Source organism: Natator depressus, chromosome 14 (assembly GCF_965152275.1).
Source record: "Natator depressus isolate rNatDep1 chromosome 14, rNatDep2.hap1, whole genome shotgun sequence".
NCBI lineage: Eukaryota > Metazoa > Chordata > Testudines > Cheloniidae > Natator > Natator depressus.
The window spans coordinates 15,422,979-15,448,566 of NC_134247.1; the positions used below are offsets into that span (position 1 = coordinate 15,422,979).

Here is a 25,588-nt window from a genome sequence, read left to right on the forward strand (position 1 = left end):
TGAAGACGCTCTATGCCAACAAGAGAGAGCTTTCCCATTGGCATAAAAAACGATCCCCATGAGCTGCATAAACTGTGTCAGTAGGAGAGTGTCTCCCACTGGCATAGCGCTGTTCGCCCCGGCACTTACGTTTTATTGCAATTTATTTGCACCCTTGAACAACATAAGTTTTGCTGACATAAACTGTAGTATAGACATAGCCTAAACCTTAAATTAAAGTACTCTGACACCCCTTCATCCAAAGACGACTTTGGCCCTAATACTCATTTCATGCTGAGAAAATAACCTCTGTCAAGGCTGACACCCTTGTCCTATTTGAGCCCATAGTTTGACACCCTGTGAAAAGCCTGGGTTTGAAACCTGGGTATGGAGCACCCAGCATAGGCTTTGTTGTCTCAACTTGTTCATGGTTAAGCTGGGTTGGAGATGTGTTAAGAGATGAGACATGAGATCTGCATTAACTTCCTTTCCCAACAGAAGCATGCAAAGGGCAAGCTGCCTACAGCTAAATCATGGTGCTGGGTTACCTAGGGTCAATGTGTGCCATGCAGGATTCTGTGTAACTATCTTCAATCAGACTGAACCTTTTGTCAGCCTGATAAAGAAGTACTGCAATAGTCTTTGCAGTGGAAGAGAGTGTTTTAGTACTGCAGCAAAGTGCCCCTTGAAGGCTTACAGTTGGAGCCTGGATCAAATATCCCAAATCCTTTCAGCCCAAAAGGAGCATCTAAAGTCTATCTGCAGTACCAGTATGTTGAAAATCTTCCATAGAAGCTGTTTTATAACTATTCAATTTCTCCTTCTCCCTAAAGTTTGAAATATCAGTTCTTTTTGTTGCAATGATAACTGTGCCAAACATTAAAGTGAAAGAGCACAGGGAGTACAATATACATCAACATGTGAAACTTTTTCTTCTCAAGGGATTGTTCATTAGAGCACTTTGCCAGTCAAAAGAACTGCTAGTTGCATGAAAAGTGGGAGCAGTTGTAACGCTGATGGCTGCATGGCTGCATCTCCATTTGCCGTTGCTCTGTATAGCCCTTCTGAAATACATACTGTTGCAGTAGCCATGGGCAGCAATATACTGATTCTTTCGCTGTGTACAAAGCTGTGCAAGGAGAGAATTTTCTTTCAGCTTATACAAAAGGAAGCATCTAGTGCTCTGGATGTTTTAACAAAGTTAAAATATATAAATATCAGAAAATATGTCCAATATATGCTAGTCTTCCTCTGCATTCCCCAGCCCACAAAGCTGTTAATTAAGAGTGGTATTTGAAAGATGGATGACTCAGTGACATGTTAATGCCTCGTATTCTTTCCTGTGATTCTGCTTTTTGCTGCCAGGAAATTGTGGAAACCCACACTTCCAGTAATGTATTAGAAAGCAAATCTGTTTTGGATGGAAGAGAATGCAGACCATGCTCCATTTGGGTTTGCTTGCATGTCACTTCTTCATTTGCCAGTGCTTCACAGATCTTTGGCCTTCTTACATATAGAGGTACTGTCAGCTGGTGCCACACTAGCCATAATTAAGGCTCTGATTTTTTTTTTTTTTTTTTTTTTTTTTTTACAGCAGTCACGGAAATCATGGATTCCATTACTTTCTACGACCTCCGTGACTTCCACAGCAGCTGGTGCGGCTGGCCCCAGGGCCAGCTGTACCAGCCACTGCTGGATTGGTCTGCGGCCTGCCACACCAGCCGCTACTGGAGAGGCCCCAGGCAGCTGGCTCCTAGTCCGTCCGAGCAGTGGCTAGCGAAGCTGGTCCTGCGGACTGCCCGAGCAGAAGTCCTGGGGGCATCCCCAGGGAGTGTCTGAGCAGCGGTCCCGGGGGGTTGCCCTGGGGCCAGCCACAAAGGCCACTGCTTAGGCGGTCCCAGGCAGCTGGCTCTGGGGAGTGGAGGCCCGAGGGCACCTGGAGGCTGTCCGGAAAGCAGTCCCCAGGAGCAGCAGCTGGGGGGCAGTCAACCCCGAGCACTGGAGAAGGGCCCCCCCAACAGGGGTCCCCCTGAGCAGCAGGACCCCAAAGGTAGAGTTTTAGTCGCGTATTTTTGGTAAAAATCATGGGCAGGTCACATGCCGTAAATTTTTATTTATTGCCCATGACGTGTCCATGACTTTTTACCAAAAATACCCGTGACTAAATCTTAGCCTTATCCATAATGCATGGCTGCTTAAAGTACAGCACACAAAGCCCTGGTCTACACTACGAGTTTAGGCTGAATTAAGCAGCGTTAGATCGATTTAATTCTGCACCCATCCACACGATGAAGTCATTTTTGTCAACTTAAAGGGCTCTTAAAATCGATTTCTGTACTCCTCCCTGACAAGGGGATTAGCGCTGAAATCGACATCGCCGGGTCAAATTTGGGGTAGTCGATGCAATTCGACGATATTGGCCTCCGGGAGCTATCCCAGAGTGCTCCATTGTGACCGCTCTGGACAGCACTCTCAACTCAGATGCACTAGACAAGAAAAGCCCCAGAGACTTTTGAATTTCCTTTCCTGTTTGGCCAGTGTGGCACAGGTGACCATGCAGAGCTCATCAGCAGAGGTGACCATGGAGTCCCAGAATGGCAAAAGAGCTCCAGCGTGGACTGAACGGGAGGTACTGGATCTGATCGCTGTATGGGGCGACGAATCTATGCTATTAGAACTCTGTTCCAAAAGACGAAATGCCAAAATATTTTAAAAAATCTCCAAGGGCATGAAGGACAGAGGCTATAACAGAGACCCACAGCAGCGGCGCGTGAAAATTAAGGAGCTCAGGCAAGCCTACCAAAGAGGCAAACAGCAGCTCTGGGTCAGAGCCCCAGACATGCCGTCTCTGACAAACTGCATGCAATTCTAGGGGTGCCTCACGACTGCCCCACCCCTGTACGTGGACTCCTGGAAGGGGGGAGCCTCATGCAACAGGGATGAGGATTTAGGGGACGAGGAAGATGAGGAGGATGAAACAGTTCTCCCTGACAGCCAGGAACAGTTTATCGCCCTGGATCCAATACCCTCCCAAGGCAGGATCCCGGACCTTGAAGGCGGCTAAGGCACCTCTGGTGAGTGTACCTTTGTAAATATAATACATGGTTTAAAAGCAAATGCGTTTAGTGATTAATTTACCCTGAAGACTTGGGATGCATTCGCGGCCAGTACAGCTACTGGAAAAATCTGTTAACGTGTCTGGGAATGGAGCAGAAATCCTCCAGGGACATCTCCATGAAGCTCTCCTGGAGGTATTCCCAAAGCCTTTGCAAAAGGTTTCTGGGGAGGGCAGCCTTATTCCGTCTTCCACGGTAGGACACTTTACCAGGCCAGTAGCACGTAGTCAGGAATCCTTGCATAACAAAGCATGGCAGCGTATGGTCCAGGTGCTTGGTATGGGAAATGAAGGTGCTGCTGTTTGAAACCATTCCCACGTGTTATGAAGGTTAAAGAAGCCAAAAGACTGTGGCTTACCATGGCTGCCTGCAAGCCGAATTCTGTTGCCTGGCCCTGCGTGTGTGATCTCTCACACCAGACTAGCAGGCCCTCAATATAAGAGGCAAAATGAGACCTTGTACCGAAAGCACATGTACTATGTAATGTTAACAGCTTGGTTCACCGTCAGAGTATACCCATTGTTCTCTAAAATGTGTCTTTTTAACTACTACTCTCCCTTTTTTTTCCCGCTCCCGCAGCTGCAAATGTTTCAACACTCCCCCTATCATCTCCGTCCCAGAGGCTAGCGCAGATAAGAAGGTGAAAAAAATGCACTCGTGATGAAATGCTCTCTGAGCTTATGCACTGAAAGAGCTCAGCAAAATGCATGGAGGCAAACAATGTCAGAGTCCAGGAAAGCACAAAATGAATACGAGGACAGGAGGTGGGAGCAAAAGGAGAGGTGGCGGTAGCGTGATGAGAGGAAGCAAGATGCAATACTGAGGCTACTGGGGGATCAAACTGATATGCTCCGGCATCCGGTGGAGCTGCAGGAAAGGCAGCAGGAGTACAGACCACTGCTGCAGCCCCTGTGTAACCGCCCACCCTCCTCCCCAAGTTCCATAGCCTCCTCACCCAGACACCCAAGAACGCAGGCGGGGCACCTCCGGGCACCCAACCACTCCACCCCAGATAACTGCCCAAGCAACAGAAGGCTGGCATTCAATAAGTTTTGAAGTGCAGTGTGCCCTTGTCCTTCACTCCTCCCCTCCTCCCCCACCCCTCCTGGGCTACTTTGGCAGTTATCCCCCTATTTGTGTGATGAATTAATAAAGAATGCATGAATTTGAAACAACGACTTTATTGCCTCTGCAAGCGGTGATCGAAGGGGGGAGGTTGGTTGGCTTACAGGGAAGTAGTGAACCAAGGGGGCGGGTTTTCATCAAGGAGAAACAAACAGAACTGTCACACCATAGCCTGGCAAGTCATGAAACTGGTTTTCAAAGCTTCTCTGGTGCACAGCGCTCCCTACTGTGCTCTTCTAACCACCCTGGTGTCTGGCTGCACGTAATCAGCGGCCAGGCAATTTTGCATCAACCTCCCACCCCGCCATAAACATCTCCCCCCTTACTCATAGATACTGCTTGCTGTGTGCTCCACAATAACAATGGGAATATCAGTTTCGCTGAGGTCTAACAGAGTCAGTAAACTACGCCAGCGCACTTTTAAATGTCCAAATGCACATTCTACCACCATTCTGCACTTGCTCAGTGTATAGTTGAACAGCTCCTGACTACTGTCCAGGCTGCCTGTGTATGGCTTCATGAGCCATGGCATTAAGGGGTAGGCTGGGTCCCCAAAGATAACTACAAGCTTGTCAACATCCCCAATGGTTATTTTCTGGTCTGGAAGTAAGTCCCTTCCTGCAGCTGTTCAAACAGACCAGAGTTCCTGAAGATGCGAGTGTCATGTACCTTTCCCAGCCATCCCTCGTTGATGTTGGTGAAACATCCCTTGCGATCCACCAGTGCTTGCAGCACCATTGAAAAGTACCCCTTGCGGTTTATGTACTCGCTGCCAAGATGGTCCGGTCCCAAGATAGGGATATCCGTCTATCGCCCCACCGCAGTTAGGGAATCGGCGTTCCACAGCATGAGCGTGCCCCATTGCCACCAGGATGTCCAAATTGCCGGGGCCCGTACTTCGAGAGAAGTCTGTGTCCATGTCCTCATCACTCTCGTCATTGCGCTGCCGTCGCCTCCTCACCTGCCTTTGCAGTTTCTTGTTCTGAACATACTGCAGGATAATGCATGAGGTGTTTACAATGCTCATAACTGCCGAGGTGATCTGAGCGGGCTCCATGCTTGCCGTGGTATGGCGTCTGCAGGAGAGCAGAGTTGCAGCAGAAGCGGTGGCTGACAACGGATGCCACGAGAATAGATATTTATAGAGAACGACAAGAGGACCTGCAAGGTGGATTCATGAGAGCAGAGTTGCAATGGAAGCGGTGGTTCGATGACGATGGTTAGCAGTCCTACTGCACCGTCTGCTGAAAGCAGTATGGCGTCCGCACGGAAAAAAGGCTCGAAACAATTGTCTGCCATTGCTTTCATGGAGGGAGGGGCGACTGATGACGTACCCAAAATCACCTGCAACAATGTTTTTGCCCAATCAGGCATTGGGAGCTTAACCCAGAATTCCAGTGGGCGACGAAGACTGCGGGAACTGTGGGATACAGTTGTACCCACAGTGCAATGTTCCGAAAGTTGACGCTAGCCACGGTACTGTGGATGCACTCCGCCAACTTAATGCGCTTAGTGGGGACACACGCAATTGACTGTATAAAATCGCTTCCTAAAAAGTTCTATAAATTTGACCTAATTCTGTAGTGTAGACAAAAGATCTCTTGGTGTACTGGATTTTGACCTGTTCAGTCATCAATCCACTGCTTGAAGAGTAGTGCCGTACTCACTGTGACTAAAGGGGAAGGCTTTGGTCACTTTCATTGTGTTTTTTGCAGAACTCCAGTGTATGGATTGTCTGGAAGTTGCTGCACATGTGCAAATGTTTATCAAATGCTTTCCTGTCTCTAAACCGTTTTGTATAGGAGAAGTAAACTCCTGCCTGTTTCCATCTCTTCCTCCCCCCTCCGTCCCCACACACAGTGTTTGAACTGAGAGCGACCATTTATTTGAACTGGAAGGAACTGACCGCTACACAGTTTCCTCTTTGGCATCTACATTTTTGTCACCCTTTCTACTTTCCCCCACTTCTTTTGTTGTGCAGCTTGTATTGCCTGGTGTATTGGCCAGAAAAACTACGCATCTGGAGCTGAAGCAGGGTAAAGATAGCAGGCTTTGATTTGATGCTGTGTCTGGTCAAGAACTCTGGCAAGAAAGTATTCATTGACCTCTAGTGCTCTGAACCTTTCCCAAGCACACCTGATGGTTTAATGGACCTGTGGTTTCTTACCAAAATGCAGGCCTGAATGCAGGTGGGCCTCTCACCCTTCCTGGGGTGAATGCAGTGGCTATCCAAAAAGTAGCTATAAAATTGCACAAATTTAATTAAATGCAGTTAAATTCTTAAACTACCTTGTCAGTTGGTGAAAGCAAATCCACAAACCTAGCAAATTGGTCATCTTTGCACTCTTTGGAAGAGGATGCCTTGACTTGCTGATCTAGCGGTATCCTTGGAACATGCTCCCAAATATGCTTCAACCACCAGCTGATTCATGCAAGTCTGTCTTACGACCTGTTCTTTGCAAGTTTTCTCATCCCAATCAGATCTATGGCTGCCAGGTATGAATAGTTACTTTATTACAAGCCAGAACTTGGGTGTGTTTGAAATGATGATTCGTGCCAGCCACCTGACTTCCTGAGATCCTTTAGGCCGGAAGCAAGTAGATTGCAGGCTCAGTCAGAAGCCACACCCAATGTTAATACCTCTGATTTTGTATAAAAAGCAAAGCTTTGATATTGCAGAAATAACAGGATGCACAGAGCAAGTGGATACATCCTGTGAGGACACATCATGGCATCACTATCTCGTACAGAAGTGGCCAAACTTACTGACCCTCTGAGCGACGTACAACAATCTTCAGAAGTTCAAGAGCTGGGGCACACCGGCCAGGGTTCGGGGCTTCTGTCCTGCGGAAGGCACCTGAGGGGCTCCGCTCCTGCTGAAGCCCTGAGCCATAGCAGGCTGAAGCCCCAAGGCGCCCCCCCCTCCCCCCCCCCCCCAGCTAGGCAGAATCCCTTATCCTACCATCCTGCTGCAAGGCAGAGGTCCCAAGCTTCCCTCCCCCCAAGTCTGGTAGGTGGGGGATGGGGGGGCTCCTCTAGCCGCACTTTAACTGTGAAAGAGCCCTATGTGGTTTGACTACCCCGATTGAGTACTTCCCATCTGCATACATGGAAAGAGATGTAGAGAGCAGAGCTCTTAAAAGCTCTCTGCATTGTTTACATAAAGGTACTACAAGTAGTGAACAAATAAGGCTTGTTAAATCGGCAGGTGTGGCTGATTTCTCAGGGTGCTGGAGTTCCCAGGATTCTCTGAATTATAATCCATCTACCAAGTAGGAAAAAATTAATGGAAAAGAGGGCTCTGGAATCTTAAGGTAATCTTGGTATGCACTGATAGAGAGAAGGTTGTAGTACCTCAAAAGTATGAATGTCTTTGCCATACCTACCCTTAATGTAGACTAGGATAAATAACTGAAACCTCTTCTTCTCCATTCGTAGTAAGGCACCTCTTTGGAGGAAAAAACAAAACAACCCTGATACCCCTTCCTCCAAAGATTTTTCTCTGGATACAATATTCCTTTCATTCCAGAAGGTCAGGCATATGACTGATTTTTCAGTTTAGTGGAAATTATTCACTCGGCTCTAACCCCAGGTGACTGGCTCCCTGGTCTGAGCATCTGGGTTAGGATAGACTAGGTGTGAGCATCCCCACTGCAAAGTCCTGCCTGAATTACCATGTCTTCATTGTTTCTGCACTTGTCTGTGTGTCTGGGGCATATTCCATGGTTCTTTGAGCTGGGTTGCTCTAGGATGCACTCCTAGTCATTTGTGTCAATTGCATGAGAGTTTGTCCTTTTGGGGGGAATTGTGGGAAGGGAATTGGAGGACTTTTTTTGCAATTGAGTGTTTGTGCAGTTTTTGCCTGTCCTCACTGCAAAGTGGGCAGATTCCAGACTAGATTAAAGCGCAGCCTGGGGTCTCACGCATGTCCCCAACTGGGTAGGATAGCATGGGGTTAAAGCACCTATGTCCCTACCCCCAGCTGGGTAATGTAGTATGGGCTTAAAGCCCGTCCAAACCCAGTTAGAGGTTTTTCTTCATGGATGGTAGGGGGTTAACTGTTCAGTGGAGACATAGCCTTACACTGAGATGTGCACGCTGTTCAGGAAGAGAGGTTGGACTGCACATCAGGGTAGTGCCAATAACTGAGCACTCCCATATGCCTCAAACGCAGACCAGCAAATGAGGGGGGTAAAAACTGAAATAGCATGGGTCAATATATCCCTCTTTTTCCCAACGTGAGCCCAGCATGTTCTTTCCCTTATCCCTAGCCAGAAAAGTTTTCTTGACTGATTACTGCCCCATTTCCTTTTATAGGCTAATTTGAATGATATGGTGGGTTAGTATAGGGTTCCTGCATTCAAATCCTGGCTGACTTTTGGTTAAGAACTCCCCTTCTGTGAAAGTACTATTTCTTTCTTCCTTATATCCTTTTGTTTCACTTAATGGATCCTCTAACCATCTGCAGAGGAGCCGTGAAAGACATGGATCTTGAATTTGGAAGGGCTATACTTGGATTTAATTTGATTCCTTTGCACTATGTAGTCTGGGTTGGGTTGGTAACCTCCTTGCTCTTATAATCTTTCAGCCAATAATGTGAATGCGTTTATTATCCCAATAATTTGTTTTACCTTTTCTGGGGTATGTTGTCTCCCTTTTGTCACTTAACATGTCTGTGGACTCACTTATATCTTCCTTTACTTTTGAAATAGAGACATCCCCCATCCAATCAGCTGCTGTAACCTATAACAAATGTGGCCTTGTTGTCCAGGAGTCCCAAAGTGACTGCTTTTCTGTAGGGACTTTGGCAAGCTTTCCCTTCTCCACAGAGGCGTGTGTGCTCTTTGTAAATGCCAGAGGACACTTTTTTTTTGTTTACGTGCAATTGCTGAAGAATTTAACTCTCAATAACATCCTGATCAAGCAGAATGAGTGGTCGCCTGCCAGATCTGCATCCTCTGCTGTTTGTCGTTGTTGCTTTACATTCATATAAAAGGAAAAAAAGATGTTAACACTGAAGTGTAATGCTTATTATCTGCCAGCCTTAGCTATGTGTTACCAAGCCGTCTTGTCTTCTGATGTAGATTCTATACTGTCTGTCCTCTGGGGGCCCTTCTGAGCTTTAATCAAAGAGGGTTTAACTTGGACATTCTAGAGCTGCAGTTTAATCAACTCTTTCTTGTAGCTGTGGAAGCACAAATGAGAATGTCTCAAGAGTGACATAACTTGTGGGTGCTGGTGGAAAGTATTTTCATTAGGAAGTCCATGACTCTGGAATCTGTTCCCTGTGGAAACAAGATAAAGTGCAAACTTGGCCACTTTCAGAATCTGCTATGAGACACCTCTTTGCCCAAGCATTCCCAGCTGATTCAATCTTGGTTTCCTAGCTGAGAGGTAGAGCTGCAGATTACATGGGAGCCTGGTGTTCTGCCTTACAGAGGTTTCAAATGTGTAAAGCGCACAGATACCATACTGGTGGTCACTAGCATTAAAAATTAGCTGTGGAACAATGTGTCAAACCTGTACTGCTCTGTCATCAGTCTCCCTGAATGATTTGCTCTTTCTAGTAGTAATCTGACCCCATAAGTAGAAATCAAAGCATCTGTTAAGAAAATATTAACTTTAAACTGAGGATGGAAGCGGTGAGTGGTAACTCCTGGCAACTGTTGGAGATGTGTACCTGTTTTCAGCCTGCATCATTTCAATGTAAACATGCTGTCCTGAAATAAGCAGAGTCCAAATTTGGTCTCTTCCAAAACTAACAGACCATAATCTGGCCTAGTTTAGGTTTTTCGTCCTTTTGGTTCTGCAGTTTCACAGTATGACACTCTTCATGGGATTATATGCTAAAGGGCAGGGGGAAGACTGGCTACAGACAACACATTATCTGAATCTTTCAGCGCAAGACTACAAAGTAATTGGTGTGCACAGTTTGGTGCAGAAGTGAAGCATAGTGAAAGGCAGGTCATTTTCCAACTTTATCTATTGCCCCTTCTATTCTAAAGTGGCTAGCAGTTTGCTTTTTTGGGGAGTGGGGGGTAAATCAGAGAGAAATGGCTCTGCAAGTACAGGAACAAAAGTTGTTCAAAAGGCATTATTCTATCCCAGCACTGCAAACCACCCTATGCACTATGCTTCACTTCTGCACCAAACTGTGCACACCAATTACTTTGTAGTCTTGCAAAACTTCTAGTCCTGAGCCCCTTGCTCAAAATTGCCAAATTTTTTTGGGTGCTGACTTGCAGCTTCCTCCCCATTTTGCCAATCCTGAATCCTCAAAACGACAGAATAGTGCCAGTGAGGGTGTAAAATGAGTTTTCATGACTTGTCAGTTTAAAACTGCTTGCAGTGGAGCCAGATCTCATGTCCTGATCTTTCATTGCAGCCTCCTTTTCAGAGCGAGTAAGAAATATGTCTCCAGATGAGATCAAAATCCCTCCAGAACCCCCAGGCAGGTGTTCCAACCACTTACAGGTAGGTACAAACCCTCTTTCAGTTTGTCATCTCTCAGGATTTGTCTGAAATTTCAGTTAACCAGTTGACCAAACATCCTAGGAGCTGGTAAAATGCAGCAAAAGATTCCCACAGAATCCAAACTATCTGAGAAATATTTTTCCTCAATCTCATACAAGTCAAATGCCGTGTAAAGGTTCCCCAGCATGCTTGCCACACTTCAATGTGAGCACTACAGTAAGGTCTTTCACCCAACACTGGGCAAAATGACATGTTCACTGAATAGAAAGGAACTGTATTTATCACCTTAGCTGCTTTTAAGTTTTTTCAAAGAAACTGAATTAACTCTCCATTTCTAACTAAATGGAGAAATGTACTACGCAAACAAAAAAATTGTGTGACTCTTGCCCTGCTTCCAGAACTACCCAGTAATAATAAATGGATAGTGTGTGAATGCATACCGCAGCCCAGATCTTTTGTCTTGGCCAGTGCTGTGCTGAAATTCAGAAGTGGTGGGTTCTGTTCTAAATTGAGAAACTACCATTTTTGCTTGGGTTCCACACTTGGTAAGAGCTCTCCCATCTAACTATAGCATGTTTCCCAGGGTTCTTTAACTCTACGGGTATGTACACACTGCAATTAAACACCCACTGGTGGCCCGTGTCAGCTGATTTGGGCTCAGGCTACAGGGCTGTTTAATTGCCCTGTAGACATTTGGGCTTGGGCTGGAACCCAGGCTCTGGGACCCTCCTGCGTTTTGCTGTGACGCTGGGGGTACCTTTCCCATATCTGAATAAGAGCTCTGTTGGTGAGGGAGTCCGAGCCACTCAAAAGTTGGTCCAATAAAAAGAGATTTCCTCACCCAGCTTTTCTTCCTTTCTGAGGCCGATATGGAGCTGGATTTAGTGGGGAGACAGGAGAACGCATACAATTGTATAATTGCTGCTAATGCTACCTTGTGATGAAGAGTGGCTTGTTTGAATCTGATGCTAATGCAGTCTTTTATCATATTAGTAGGTGAGGTGCTGTCATCAACTTAACTCCATGCCAACGGGTTTGGTGCATATGTAGGCATAGCAGAATTTTTTTTTTTAAAAAAAAAAATACAATTTTGACAAACTTTAATATTTTTAAGCATTCTATTTTTATCTGTTTAAAGTTTCACAGTTGTGGGAAATTGGGGGTGGGGTCAGACAGTAATTATTTAATGACAATAGACTTTGAGATACAAAAAGTTAAAGCTTTATAACCATTAAAACACAAATTGTCAACATCACGTCAGAATATACAAAGTAAATAGACCTAAATCAAACTCTAAAGTTCTCAAGCCGCATTTTTCTTTCTTTGCCTATTTGTAAATTTTGATTATCGTTGGAAATATATTTTTCATGGGCTTGTGTATGTATGGTGAAATCTGTTTATCGCCATTTGCTGATAAATCTCATCCTTCCAAGCCTCTACTCATATATGTATCTGGGAGACGTGTCCATAGAAATGTGTAGTAGCCCCTTCGTGTATCAAAACTGTTATTCCCTGGAACAAGTTGAAGAATACCTCAAATATTACTTAATAGTTGTCCCCATTCTTGCATGCCATAGATTGGGGGAAGGTAAATGAAGGCTGCCGTTTCCTGCCATCTGCTAATAGGTTTAATAATGGTGGGCAATTTAAGATGGCACAGTGGTGAAGAACTGTTGTGAGGAAACGTCCAAAAGGTGAGTTACAACCCTGTAATAGTTAGCAAGTTGTTTTGAATCACAGTTCAGAATGCATCCTCTTTGGGCGGTGTACCTGACACACCCATTAGTTCTGTTTTGTACTGCAAGAGATTTTAGTGGTGTGACATCAGTGAATGAGTAAGAGTGCATGGGTCTGAGGAATGCAGTAAGCTGGTGCGAAGATCTGATAAGTTAAGACCGATCCATTTCCTTTCTCAGCTGTCTCCGCCCTGTGTGGAATATGTCTACCCCAAACCACCTTAAAGAATGGAGACTCGCTCCAGTTTTGCAAGCAGAGCAAACTGCTTTTTGCAAATAGCACAACTAAAACACTTTTCAGTTCTGTAGGGGGGCCTGACATACTTTGGAGCTTTAGAAATAGACTGTCCTTTATTCCATTGGTACCTCTTCCTTCCATTGGTCAATTTATCTCTCTAATATGCTGTATCTTGAAAAGCTCTATGCAAAGTGGAGATTTGGAGATTCTTTCCTACTTTCAATGTGACCCGCCAGTTCTTTGCTTTGTGGAAGTCCCAGATTCTAAATATGAGGACTCCGTCTTGGTGGTGCTATCAACACTTCAGATTTAGAGGCTGAATTTTCAGTGACTGTTGCAACTGTTCTCTCAAAATGGTGGTGCCTCCTTTGGACATGTTAATAGGGTAATTGTGTGACTTCACTGTCTGTGTAGAACTTAGCCTAAAAGCTTAACTTTAATTGAGGAAATAGCAATTTTATACCTGATGATACTTGACTTTTCATCCAAGGATCTTGCTACTTTGTGTAAACTGCAGTGAAATTTGCTACACATAGAATCACAGAAATGCAGAGCTGGAAGGGACCACCTTGAGTTGGGGATGTATTATCCCCATTTTACACAAAGGGAAACTGAGACCTGGGAGGTTAAGTGACTTGCCCAAGGTCATACAGGAGGTCAGTGGCAAAGCAGGGAATATGAATCTGTATCTCCTGCCTCCAAGTTTTGGGTTTCAGCCACAAAATCTTAACTTTCTATTGTAAAGTCTCTGGAATTTCACTTCCTGTAAAATAGTTTAGCTTTATAAGTAAGTTTCCATAGTGGTAGTGTCACAAACGACCTTGCTTAGCAGCAGGACAACTTCCTCTCATGCAAGATTCAGATATCGATTGCAGTTTAAAACCTACCAAATAACTCTAACTTTGGTTATTCAGGGTTGAAAATGCATCCTCCCTCTTCTGCTTTCTATGCTCCATGTCAGACACTCTGCCCAAAAGCACTGGGGTAGGGAGTGTGTTTCGAACTTTTATGCTGCCCTGCTGAGCAAAACAGATGCAATTTTCTTTAAATCAAGGCCTTCCTTTTTGGAAGGTAATTATATCCAGTATTTCCAATCTTCTGAATCTGGTTGTTGCCTTTCCCAAGCAGTTCAAGTTTTACTGGAATACTCCCTGCGTTATGCAGCTGCAGGACCTCCAAGGAGAGGTCGCTTTCACCTAACCAGCCACCTATGCCCAAAGACATATTCACAAGTAGGTAGTTACCAAGAGCATGGCACTGACAGTGGACAGGATCAACAATGCCTGCAGAAAACATTGTTTGCACAGAGCATCTAAGTTAGAGTTCCAGCAAAACTCCGCTCCCCTTCTCTTGTGCTACCCAGATCTGGCAGTGAGCAGTGTCCTTTTCTTGGGATAGCCCAGTGACAATTCTGTCCAGTTGCACATCTGAGATTTTGAGATTAGATGAGAGAATTAAACACTTGAATTGCACTGTTCAGTACAAATGCTGGTTGCCCAGTTTGAGCTGTTGGTGTACATCTTACTGCCCCTGGCTTTAATTCCCTCCCCTCCCCCCAGTACTCTCATGTGATCTATACTTTAGGGGTTCTCAGAGAGGAGAATTGATGCTGGCTGCTTATTCCCAAGTCAGCCTTCTGGGATGTCTCAGTAACTTAGTGGAGAAAATTTTGTGTGGATTCTGAATTTCAGTTGCACTGTTAATCTAAAGCCTTGTAAATCAGACTTGGTGAGCAGTCCTGGCTAAGAGGAAAGATTTTAAGGACATGTGAAGCGAGAGGGATCTTTCACTTTTTGTGCCTCCCCCACCCAGGGCCGCATTTACACACTACACGCCCCTAGGCACAGCATCTTCACCGACACCCCCCCCTGCCCCCCCATCTACAGCTGATCTTCATGTTGCACACAGTTTTAGAGAGGTAAGGCATGCCTAGAATGCCAGCACCCCTAGGCACGTGCCTACTGTGCCTAATTGAGGTGGGGGCAGGGCCAGGTTTCCAGTCTGTTGCAGGCCAGGATAGTGGCTTTAATGCTTCACTGTTAGCATAGGCGGTGGGGTGTTCCTTGAACCATCTCCAGGATTGGACATAATCATAAGGGACCATTCGAGTTCTATTAAGAGGCTTAACTGTTGTGGAGGGACAGGACTTAATCCATTAATTGCATCACTAATGCCCTGCCCATGTCAAGCCACTGGCTGCTTTAAAAGCTCTTCATCAAGCTTTGAACTTATCAAGATCATCCACCCAAATACATATGTCACCTCTTTGCTTCCCCCCCCGCCCTCCCCCCGTTTATAGTGTGGTGGCAAATGCTTTGATTTGGGGGTTTTTTTTTGTTTTGTTTTGTTTTTTTACACTCAGTTGAAAGTATTAAGACTGGGGGGTAGGGGATTGTTTTCCTCTTAAAAAAAAACCTACCTCCCTCCCCTCCCCTCCCCTCCCCCCCCCCTTAAAAGAGGTACTTTTCCCTCATTTCCCTCTCTTTCCAAGTGTGTTGCTGGCATGTTGACCATAACATAAACAGTCTGAAACAAAACCTTTTCATGGAACTAATCCAGTGGTTTTCAACCTTTTTTCATTTGCAGACCCATAAAAAAATTTCAAATGGAGATGCAGACCCCTTTGGAAATCTTAGATGTAGTCGTCCACGGACCACAGTTTGAAAACCACTGAACTAATCCATCTCTCTTTCCCTTGGGAGCTGAAAACAAGCAGGATGGGGTTTTAATTTTCTTTGCTTTGTTTTGTTTAACTACTCTTTCTACCATCACTGCTGCTGCAGGGAGACTTAGGTGAACCTACAAAGCAGGGAGGCACCATTGCTCCTTTAAGAGCTTGATAGCCCACACTGTATAGTGGATTATGCAGGGAGGGAAGAGTGATCTTTGATTGAGTCTGAGAAGAGTCAATGTCACTGCAGATTAGCCCAGATGATGTGCCTGCTTCAGCCTTCCTGTCTCTGAAAAATTACTGTTCTAAGGTGGGAGAGGGCCATTTGGGGTTTAACTATGCAGAAATAAGACAACCATGTTTGTGCATATTGAATATCTCCTACCTGTGTGTTACTACTTGGTGTTGACTCTTACACTGTTTCTTTTTTATCTAGGATAAGATTCAAAAGTTGTACGATAGGAAGATGAAAGAGGGCATGGACATGAACTACATCATTCAGAGGAAGAAGGAATTTCGTAATCCCAGGTGAGTTTTCCCTTTGAGGTTACAACTCCGCAGGAAAGCTAATCCCACGAGTCATCCTCCCTGCCATTAGAGCCGTATCAGAAATTGGGGATGTCAAGCAATAGACGCTGTTACTGCTCATGAAATCTTCAAGAGGATCTAGAAAAACATCTCAGAAATGAGTGTGCTTGAGACTCTCTGGAGATCCATGTAACCACAACTAAAACACAGATTTTAAAAGCAGGTGTGTAGGGCTTCAGGTACGATTCTGTGGATGGTATGTTTTGGGTTAGGAGAGGAATCTCTAGTTGAGGGGAGGAATAACCAGGGTTTATGGTATGTTTTGCATATTGTGGTGGTGGTCATGGGTCTTCAGAATGTTACTCTTTTTGGTGATTCTTCACCTGGGCCATTGAAATGGAGCACCAGCCTCTTTGTACCAACAAACCTGATGATCTTAATCTTGAAGAAAGAAGGGGGAAAGCTAGAAATAAACTAATGATTGTTCTTCTGTCTCAGCATCTATGAAAAGCTGATCCAGTTTTGTGCAATCGACGAACTTGGTACGAATTATCCCAAGGTAAGAAGGGTGAAAGATTTCATGGGAGATGGGGTGGGTGCATGAAGCTCTCATCAGTTCTGTCCTCTTTCTCAGGCAGGTCATTTAGGGCTTCATACTTCAGGGCTGATGACAGAACTAGTCAGCTAGAGATCTGTCTGCTGTTTGATCTCCAGTTGCATTGAAATAAAATGTGCTTTGTGTAACAGTGAACCCCAGTAGCTGTAGCTTTGTGATATAGACTTTGAATTCTGTGGCTGTGGACAGCTAATTTGGAGGTTTGTTGTGGTATAGGTAAAATTCTATTTTGGCCTGTCAGTGTTTCAGGAGGCACAAATTTGGAAAACAAGTGTCAACTTGCAATGAGAACTATTCAGTGCATCTGTCACTCACTGAAATGGCATGACTTCTGTTGGTCCAATAAAAGATATTACCTCACCCGTCTTGACTCTCTAATATTCTAGGACCAATGCAGCTACAGCTGCACTGCATCTGAACCTTTTTATGTCTGATTGGGATACAGGAGCGGGGAAATTAGAGCTGTACTGAATATTTCCCGCTCTTCCTTGTGGTACTTTAATAGAAGTATATGATGAAGTGTTTTGTATGTCGTGCTGTTTAACATTATTTCAGAACTTGTTTGAACTTTTTCTCTCAGGACATGTTTGACCCTCATGGGTGGTCTGAGGACTCCTACTATGAGGCGCTAGGTAATCTTAAGGATATCTTTCTTTCTTTCAATTCTTTTTGATCACTCCTACAGCTGTTATCCCTTTTATCAGTGCTACTGAATCATGCTGGAACTTTAGCAACCGTATTTTAACTGAACACCCGTTTAAATGAACGGAAAGTCAGAACATGCCGGCCGCATTCTGGTTAGGCACTAGTCCAGTTTGGCTGGACAGACCTAGAACTTCCTGAGTTTCCATTAGTTTGGAAAGTCCCTCCCTTAAAATTGTTGGTCTGAGATACGAGCAGGCTCTGGTTGCAGTGAAGAGGCTGAAGAAATTATAAGTGGAATGTTGCCTTGATAGAAAGTTTTTTATTTCACAGCTGATTCAATAGTTTTCTGTATGTGGGACCTTGTCCATTGATTGGAGAGGGAGGGGACAGTTGTGGAGATGAATTGCTGCTTTTGTGAATCTCCTGCTTTTTATAATTTCTTGTATCAACCTTTTTTAGCCAAAGCACAGAAGATTGAAATGGACAAACTGGAAAAGGCCAAGAAGGAGCGCACAAAGGTAATAAATCAAGAATTATGGAATTTAGAGATCAATCTCCCAGCCTTTATTCATTCTTTGCTGGAATTCATTCCATTGCTTCATGTTCCTCCATGTACTATCCCTTGTATTGACCATGAGGTATTTTTAGACGGTTCTGGCATCTTCCCCTTATTCATTTCTTTGCCAGACTGTACAAGATTTAGGTTTTTGGCCTTTCCTTGTAGGTCAGTTCCCTCCAGGCCCAATTGCCTTTGCTCCTTGAGTCCTGTCCAGTTTTGTCAATGTTCTTAAATCAGAGCATACATAACTGCACCCATTATTCCAAATACAAGATAAACAATACTCTGTAAATAACTACTATCTCCTTAGTCTTCACACTGTGCCTCTAGTGTCACAGCCTAATGTAGCTTAATTTCCCCAGCAAATCACACTGAACTCAGGCCTGGCTTCTGTTTTCTCTCATTACCTCTTTGACTGTATCTAGACCCATATCAACCCCTCGATACCTGAAAATGTCTTGGCTTGTTAGGAAATTGAGTCAATGCATTTAAAACACCTATATAGCTCTGGAGCACTTCACATCACCCACACCCCCCCAAATGGTGAGGCACTTGGATTAGTGGCTGGCATTAGGAAATCATATCCAAAGAGTTAATTAACAAGATCTCGCTTCAGATTTGTAGAATGCTTTTTTGGCAACAAGTACATTTTTGCAGCAAACTTTTTTTTAATAGCCATCTCTTTGTTTGCCTTTTGTTTTGCTTTATGCACCGCAGTACAGTCACCTGTGACTATCCCCCCTCATTTCCTTTGATAGGTATGTGATTGCAGACTGTTGTGGCTCTTGTTGCTAGGTTTCTTTCTGTGGCGCAGTCTCTGTAAACCATGCGTGTGGGGACTTGCATTCTAAGACAGCTTTTATTTTTCATCTCAGCTTCTCATTGAAGAAATGATTTGTAAGAATATGTCTGTACTGACCAGGATCCTAGTCCTGATCTGTCCGTTAAGGAGGGTACCAAAGTTTTTGATCTGTCTGCATGTGGAGAATCTTCATGTTTACACATCTTCATAATGGTTATAACTGATCCGCTTTGGAGTACTTGGAGTGAGGACCATGTGTGTTCTCTCCCCAACATCATAATGTTAAGCGGACTGGCCCAATAAATATTTGTATCCTTTGTTTGCTGAGGTGTTGTAGCAGTCTTTGTCCCAGGATGTATGAGACACAAAGTAGGTGCGGTGATATCTTTTTATTACAGAAGTTGGTTCAATAAAAAAATATTACCTTGCCTACATTCTCTTTTATACCTTGCAACATTCTGGATCTAAAGAAGAACTCTGTAGTGAGGGAAGACGACATAAATATTAACATCTGTTCTGTTCTTTTCTCCCCCCCCCCCGCCCCCCCTTCTAGATCGAGTTTGTGACTGGCACTAAGAAGGGCACAACAACAAATGCTTCATCCACCACTACCACAACAGTCAGCACTGCTGTTGGAGGTAAATACATGCGATGACCTCAAACTTAGATTGCATCGTAATCGTGGGGATTGCCGCTCATGCTACCCAGAAACCGTCGAAGTTCCCTTTGTTCTCCATCCCCTTGACACCAAAGACAAGTTTACGCTACTGGGCAACATTGGCGCAGCTGCACCCCTGTAACGCATCTGGTGAAGACAAGCTATGGCAACAGGAGACCGCTCTCCCGTCCGCATAATTACTCCACCCCCACAGGCGGAAGCTGTGTCGGCTGGAGAGCGTCTCCTGCTGACATAGCACCTGTGTGGACAGCACTTGGGTCGATGTAACTTACGTTGCTGGTGGAGGGGATGCCTGAGTAACTCAAGTTACTTCGACTTAAGCGGTAGTGTAGACCAGCCCAAAGAAAGCAGATTGCCAGGAGTTGGTAGCCTTGGTGTTACCAGTATTAGTTATCTGGGATTGGGGGTTCCTGGTCTGTTTTCCTGGTAGGAAGGCTTGGCAGTAGCTTCGGGTAGGGAAGGATTTCTTTGTGCCGGGGTTAATGGAATTTGTTGCTGTATGTTGATGGGAGTATCTTTTGACAGTTCTTTCCCCAGAGCCTGAGGAGGGGGTTGGGAAAAGAGATGAACAACTTGATGTTGTAATTTGGATAATGACTCTTAACAGTTAGTGCTATACCTCATGCTAATGCAGTGGTTCTCAGACTTTTGTACTGGTGACCCCTTTCACATAGCAAGCCTCTGAGTGTGACACACACACCCCTTAAAAATGAAAAATGCTTTTTAATATATTTAACACCATTATAAATGCTGGAGGCAACGCAGGGTTTGGGGTGAAGGCTGACAGCTCTCGACCCCCCATGTAATAACCTCACGACCCCCTGATGGGTCCCGATCCCCAGTTTGAGAACCCCTGGGCTAATAAAATAGGGAGATCCATGTTTTCTGTCCAAACCAAACCTACTTTGTTGGGGGAGAGAGTGAATCTCATGTCACTTTTCTAGGAGTTCAGGGGCATAAACAGTGCGGATTCTTCAGTTTTGCCTTTGAGGGTTCAAAGTTCCAGTAGGTTTATACTCAACACTTCCTGACCAAGTTCCACTTGCCTCAGCTAGGGGGTGAGGAGATACTGTCCACTCGGGCAATGTCACTTTGAGGGTTGAGAAGGAGGGGGATCATTAATACCAATGACTGTAAATGTTAACACTAGTCTCTCTTGGTTATTCCAAATCAGATGCTCAAAAGAGAAAGAGTAAGTGGGACTCCGCCATCCCGGTAACAACAATAGCTCAGCCCACCATCCTCACCACGACTGCAACGTTGCCAGCTGTTGTCACAGTAACCACCAGTGCAAGCGGCTCCAAAACCACAGTTATCTCTGCTGTTGGCACCATAGTGAAAAAAGCAAAGCAGTGACAAGTGCATTGAGACTTGACCTGGGCATCCAGACTGAATTCTCATTGAAGGCACCACCCTTTGAAGGGGACAAGGAGAGGGCCACTCTTATTCGCTCAATACAAAATGGCAAGACTTGAAAACAGACCCAACGTGCTCCCCGCTAACCCCATTAAGGAAAGTGGGGGAAGCAGGAATATCAGGTGTGTGCACACAGGACTGACCTTCATAGAAAGGAGTTTCTCAATCCCATGTCACTGCTGGAATAACCAGTCCTCTGTAGTGTGCTGAAGGACAGTGGTGTGCAATGTGTCAGCTTGTAAATGTTAGCTCATTTAAGTGCTGTATTGTTACTTTTATGGCTTGGAGAGTCTTATCCCTACTGGAAATCTGAATTTTAAAAAAAAAAATGGGAAAATGTCAGTCATTCCCTTGCATCTCAGGCCACGCTTTAAAGATTGTTGCCCTATGACTTGGTCTCCCCCACGTACACATGCTCTGCCTCAAGAGAATTCACACAGAAGGCTGATCAGCACCCTTGCTCGTAAGCATAGCTGAGATGTGAGTGTATAATCTACATGTATGAATTTAGACTCATTTCTTTGCAATTGGTATTCACATCTGTAACCTACGTGCATATCCATGTAGCTTTTATTTCAGTAATCAGGTGTTTAAAAAGCCTTGGAATTTTTGGATATAAAATAGTCAGGTTTTGCTAGCCTCTTACAGAGATGGAGACCCCCTGTGCAGAACCTGGACTGTAGGTGTCACATTTGTGAAGTCAGAGCGTGCATTTGGAGAGAGCTGCTGAGAGAAATTTTGTCACCATGGAGTAAGATCAGATACCAGATCGTCAGAGGAAAGTGTTCCTAATGTAGAAGCCTATGGTGTCTATGTATAATGTAGTGACTTATACTGTCAAACACACAGCACCGCTTTTTGCTCCACTGTAGTGAAAAGGATACCGTCAACTTAAATTTTATTGTGTGGGGGGGGGGACCTTCTTACCTATGTTACTAAAAATTCTTCGTTATAAAAATGGGAAATTTAAAAATTCCTGTGTCCTTTTCATATCTTACTATGTGCATTTCTCTGACCAGCTAATGAAAAAATCATTATCTCTTCTAGTGTTGATACCTGGGTTGCAAATGCTGCAGGGGAGTGTTTCCTTAAAACTTTCCCCTGTGGAATTTTAAGAAATCATGGAAACATCTTTGGTCTCAATCAACAGACAAAATTCTATTTTCTGGAAATACTTTGTGTTTATATCCTTTTTTAAAGATTTCTCAGCTCTTTCATTATAAAACCCATTTTCTAGGATTGATACCTCAACTGTTCTTAAAATTATGATGATTGTAAACTTGCGTCAGTTTTTCTTAATTTTACCAGAAGTCAGCCCCTAATAATACATAGGTGTTTTGTAGAATCCTTTTCATCCATAGTTCTCAAAATACTTTACCAGGAGGTGAAGCGACTTGCCCAAAGTCAACTAGAAAGCCAGTGAAATACATTTAATCTGGGTGGGTGGATGGAATAATTTACACTGCTGTAATTGTTCGAAGAAATCACTACTAAATTGTTTGTTGTACCAGTCCCTATAGGATAGTTTTTAGTGCACTTGATTGCTAACTCAGCATTAATAAACACCAGTTCCCTTCAGCTTCAATATTCCAGATGTTGCAGGTTGTATTGAGGTAAAAATTGGGACGAGAGAGGGGGTTAATAGATCAGCAAAAATGTAAGTTTTCTCTTGATTTCATTGCTTTCTTAAGTTCTAGCTTGCCTAAAATAAATTTATAACTTAAAGGGGGGAAGGGAGAATGGGTCTGTCTTGCATTTGATATACTTAGAAGAGGCTTTCTTCCTAATCATTTTGACAAATGTCAGGTTTTGTCTATCTGGAATATTCAGGGGTCCACTGGAGCACTGATAGGATTGTGGCACTACAGATATACCAAGAAAGTGAAACCTGAATGAGTTGATGTGAGGATGGTTGGTGGTGTGGCTTTTCTGTTCATTCTTACTGAAGTAAGAACCCTGCACAGAGTTGCTGACTTGATTCCCACTAACTATGGCAGGTGCCTTGTTAACTCCACTCTGAGGTGGTATGGCTCTCTGGACAGGGGCTACCTAGAGTTTAAGACCGAGAGGGGCAGTCCTGTCAAAGTGTGCGTGTGATGTGAATGTAGATGGTTTTAAGTGTGCCAAACAGCTTGGCTGAAAGTGAAACACTGAAACTGGATGCAAAGCAAATGTAGTGGTACAGCTTCCTCTAACTCCCATTCTGCAGAATAATGGCAATTAAATGTTGCTTTGTATTTCATGAGTCTCCGGTGGCACAGAAGATGCTGCTCTAGCACCAGCAACTTTATCCTATAAATCCGGGAGGGAAGAGTGTCATAAACAGAGGGGAGCCTATTGCTCTGTAAACTAACTGCATCCTTGAAGTATGTTTGTCAGGAGCAGGCTCTGAGGTGTTGAGTCTGAGAATGGGAATGTACATTTTATCTTCTCTCACTGGAATGTGAAGAGGCAATATGCTGTCAGTAACACGAGAGTTAGCAGTAGTACCAGCTACTGCGGCTTGTGTATTTACTTCCTATTACAGTTTATAACTTTCATTATGGAAACACTGAGGGTGTAACCACCTGGTAAGGACCAGTTCAGCTTAACATGAAAAACATCAAATAAGCCCAAACATCAGCATCACTTGTGATGGAAAAGATGACTTTGTGCAGTTCTGATAATTGTGTGACCACCCTGTGCCTGATGAATGGCAAATCCTATTCACATTGGATCAGACCATTAGCCAATCTAGTCTATATCATGCCACCTGATATCCTCCATAAGGTCTATTGCCCAGTGCTTCACACTTTGATGGTCGGAACTCCTTCCTGACTCCTGCATCTGTCCAATGTATGCCCTAAACCAGGAGGCTTGATCATCCTTATTTTATGTTTGTTAGTTTGATCTGTGAAGACACTTAAGCCACACGGGTATAAGTGTAGATCTGCTTTAATTTTTTTATCAGTCCATTATCCGTTTAGGACAGGTGGCTGTCTCAGAGGCAGGTGTGGTGGAAACCCAATCCCAAAAGGACGACTATCAGTTCAGATGAGTTTACATGTAAGCAGCTCACTTATGAGTGGTGCAGTTGGTTCAAAATGTCACAGCTAATGGGCTGTCATTCTTGTGGTTTTTTTTATACAAACACCTCTCCATACTACTGATAGCAGAGAGAGCTAGTATTATTCTTAATATTCTATTATTCTATATTTTATTCTAATAAAGCCCTCTTTGCTAGTGGGCTTCTGGAAATGCAAAACTAAACCTAGCTGGGAAGCCACCAGGAAACAGATTTGTGGCAGGAAAAGGGGACTCTTATGGTGGAAAGCTGGAAAGAGGTTAGCATTGTTGCCAATGCCCATGTGAAGCTGGACTCTCCTGTACCAAGCCTGCTCCGCAGCGCTTAAACACACCAGTCACCCAGTGTGACTATTGAAAGGTTTGGGAGATGAATCACTCACTACACAGAGTGTGCTGATCATTATTTTCATTTTTTTTTAAATGTCTTAGTCATCATAGACTTCCTGTCCACCACGCCCTTCCTCTTCCCATGTTCCTGCTTCTCCTCTCTCCCTGTAGCATCTGTAATAATTCCAAGCCGCACCCCCCCCCCCGCCCTCCCCCCCCGTTGTCAGGGCAGTCATTTGTACAGCTCACATTCACATGGGCTAGAAATCTCTTTCCTCTGCACTGTGCATAGGAAACCTGTTCATTCCTTTTTTGTCTAAGTTAATGTTAAATGAGCTGACCTAAACATGGATGTATTTATTTTAGGCTCTAGCTCTCTAGATAAACAAGTTTGCACCTATTGAGCTGGCGCTCCATACACCAGCACAGTGACATAATTGGAGGAAAACTAGCTATTGTCCATGGGCAGTAGCTGATTTTTTTAACAGTCATTTTAATATAAAAAGGTTCTTAACCTATGAATGGGCACTTGGAATTTCAGCCGTACGATTTTCCCAGGAGCTAACATCCTTTTAAAAATAGGGTTTATAACAAAAGTACCTCAGTAGCTAGTAACAATAGGGTTGCTACTGCAGTCCTGTGACGTAGTGCTGATGAAATATGCCAGCCACAATGCAAGCTTCCCTGCCAAAGTGCTTTAGATGTGATCTATCTTTGGGAGCACGTTTTGGTTCCTAGGGCCCATTTGATCGTTCGTGTCTGCTGATGCTGTTAACAAAGGAGGCTGCCTTTTGGAACGCATTCACACCCTTCAAGGGAACTAGCTTGGACTGAAACAAATGGCAATAATTTCAGTCACTGCCAACCTGGTCTGATGTGAACTGATTACCTAGGGCTGAAACATTCTTTATCCCAATGCTATGTTAGCAGTCATTTGAGCCTTTTCACAAAGGCTGCAGCCAGCTCCCTAACCCCTTCTCCCCAGGGGAAACTGTTGCCATACACTGACAATTAAATCAGCCTCTGCTCCCATATTCTCTCTCTCTGAGGGATATAGCTAGTACCATTCACCATCTGTGGCTCCTTCATTCTTCTATGGGCTTCAAGTCTCCTTGCCCTCTAAGCATGTGCTCCTTGTGTTTGCATGGGTTTATCTTAGCCCAAAGCCATGTATTCAAAGGCCTTGGGTATACCAAAGCAGGCCAGTCACTGGGGTTTTTTAGACCTTGATAGATCAGGTGAATGAAGTCATCTCTGGCAGACTCTGCGCTGCGTCAGCTTTGCTTTTGAAGATTTTCCTGCCTCCAAGCCCGTACGTGTTTGGTTTTTGACTGACTCTGCATGCTGCCTCTTGCTGTCAAGAGATCTCTCCCTCCCTGTTTCTGTGTCAGGTGCTTTGTTGTTCTAAGGGTGTGAGATTTTGCTCTGGGCTTCATTTAGTGTTCTCAAGATATGGCCTCTAACCTAAGCAGGTTGAGCAGTCTTTGCTGGCTCCACCTCAAAGCCTAAAATAGCGGAGCCTGAGGCTATTGCTTTTATCCTGTTGCTGCCAATCCCTTTTTCTATTTTATATGCAGTGCCAACATTGTGGGGTTACTCTAAAATTAAAAA

General features: G+C 44.4%; 1 protein-coding gene across 2 annotated transcripts in view; it reads left to right on the forward strand.

Annotated features, from left to right (window-relative positions):
- Positions 1–21,507, forward strand: part of SAP30BP (SAP30 binding protein) — a 57,444-nt gene extending 35,937 nt beyond the window's left edge. Inside the window, exons 4-10 of one of the 2 annotated variants that reach the window (XM_074971488.1) lie at positions 10,606–10,694; positions 15,776–15,867; positions 16,366–16,426; positions 17,064–17,115; positions 17,588–17,646; positions 19,043–19,127; positions 20,343–21,507. In XM_074971488.1, coding sequence (XP_074827589.1) covers positions 10,606–10,694; positions 15,776–15,867; positions 16,366–16,426; positions 17,064–17,115; positions 17,588–17,646; positions 19,043–19,127; positions 20,343–20,524 — 620 coding nt within the window. In that variant the 3' untranslated portion in view covers positions 20,525–21,507. The remainder of the gene's footprint in view (positions 1–10,605; positions 10,695–15,775; positions 15,868–16,365; positions 16,427–17,063; positions 17,116–17,587; positions 17,647–19,042; positions 19,128–20,342) is intronic. The other variant, XM_074971487.1, reaches the window with a different exon arrangement.
- Positions 21,508–25,588: the final 4,081 nt, after the last annotated feature.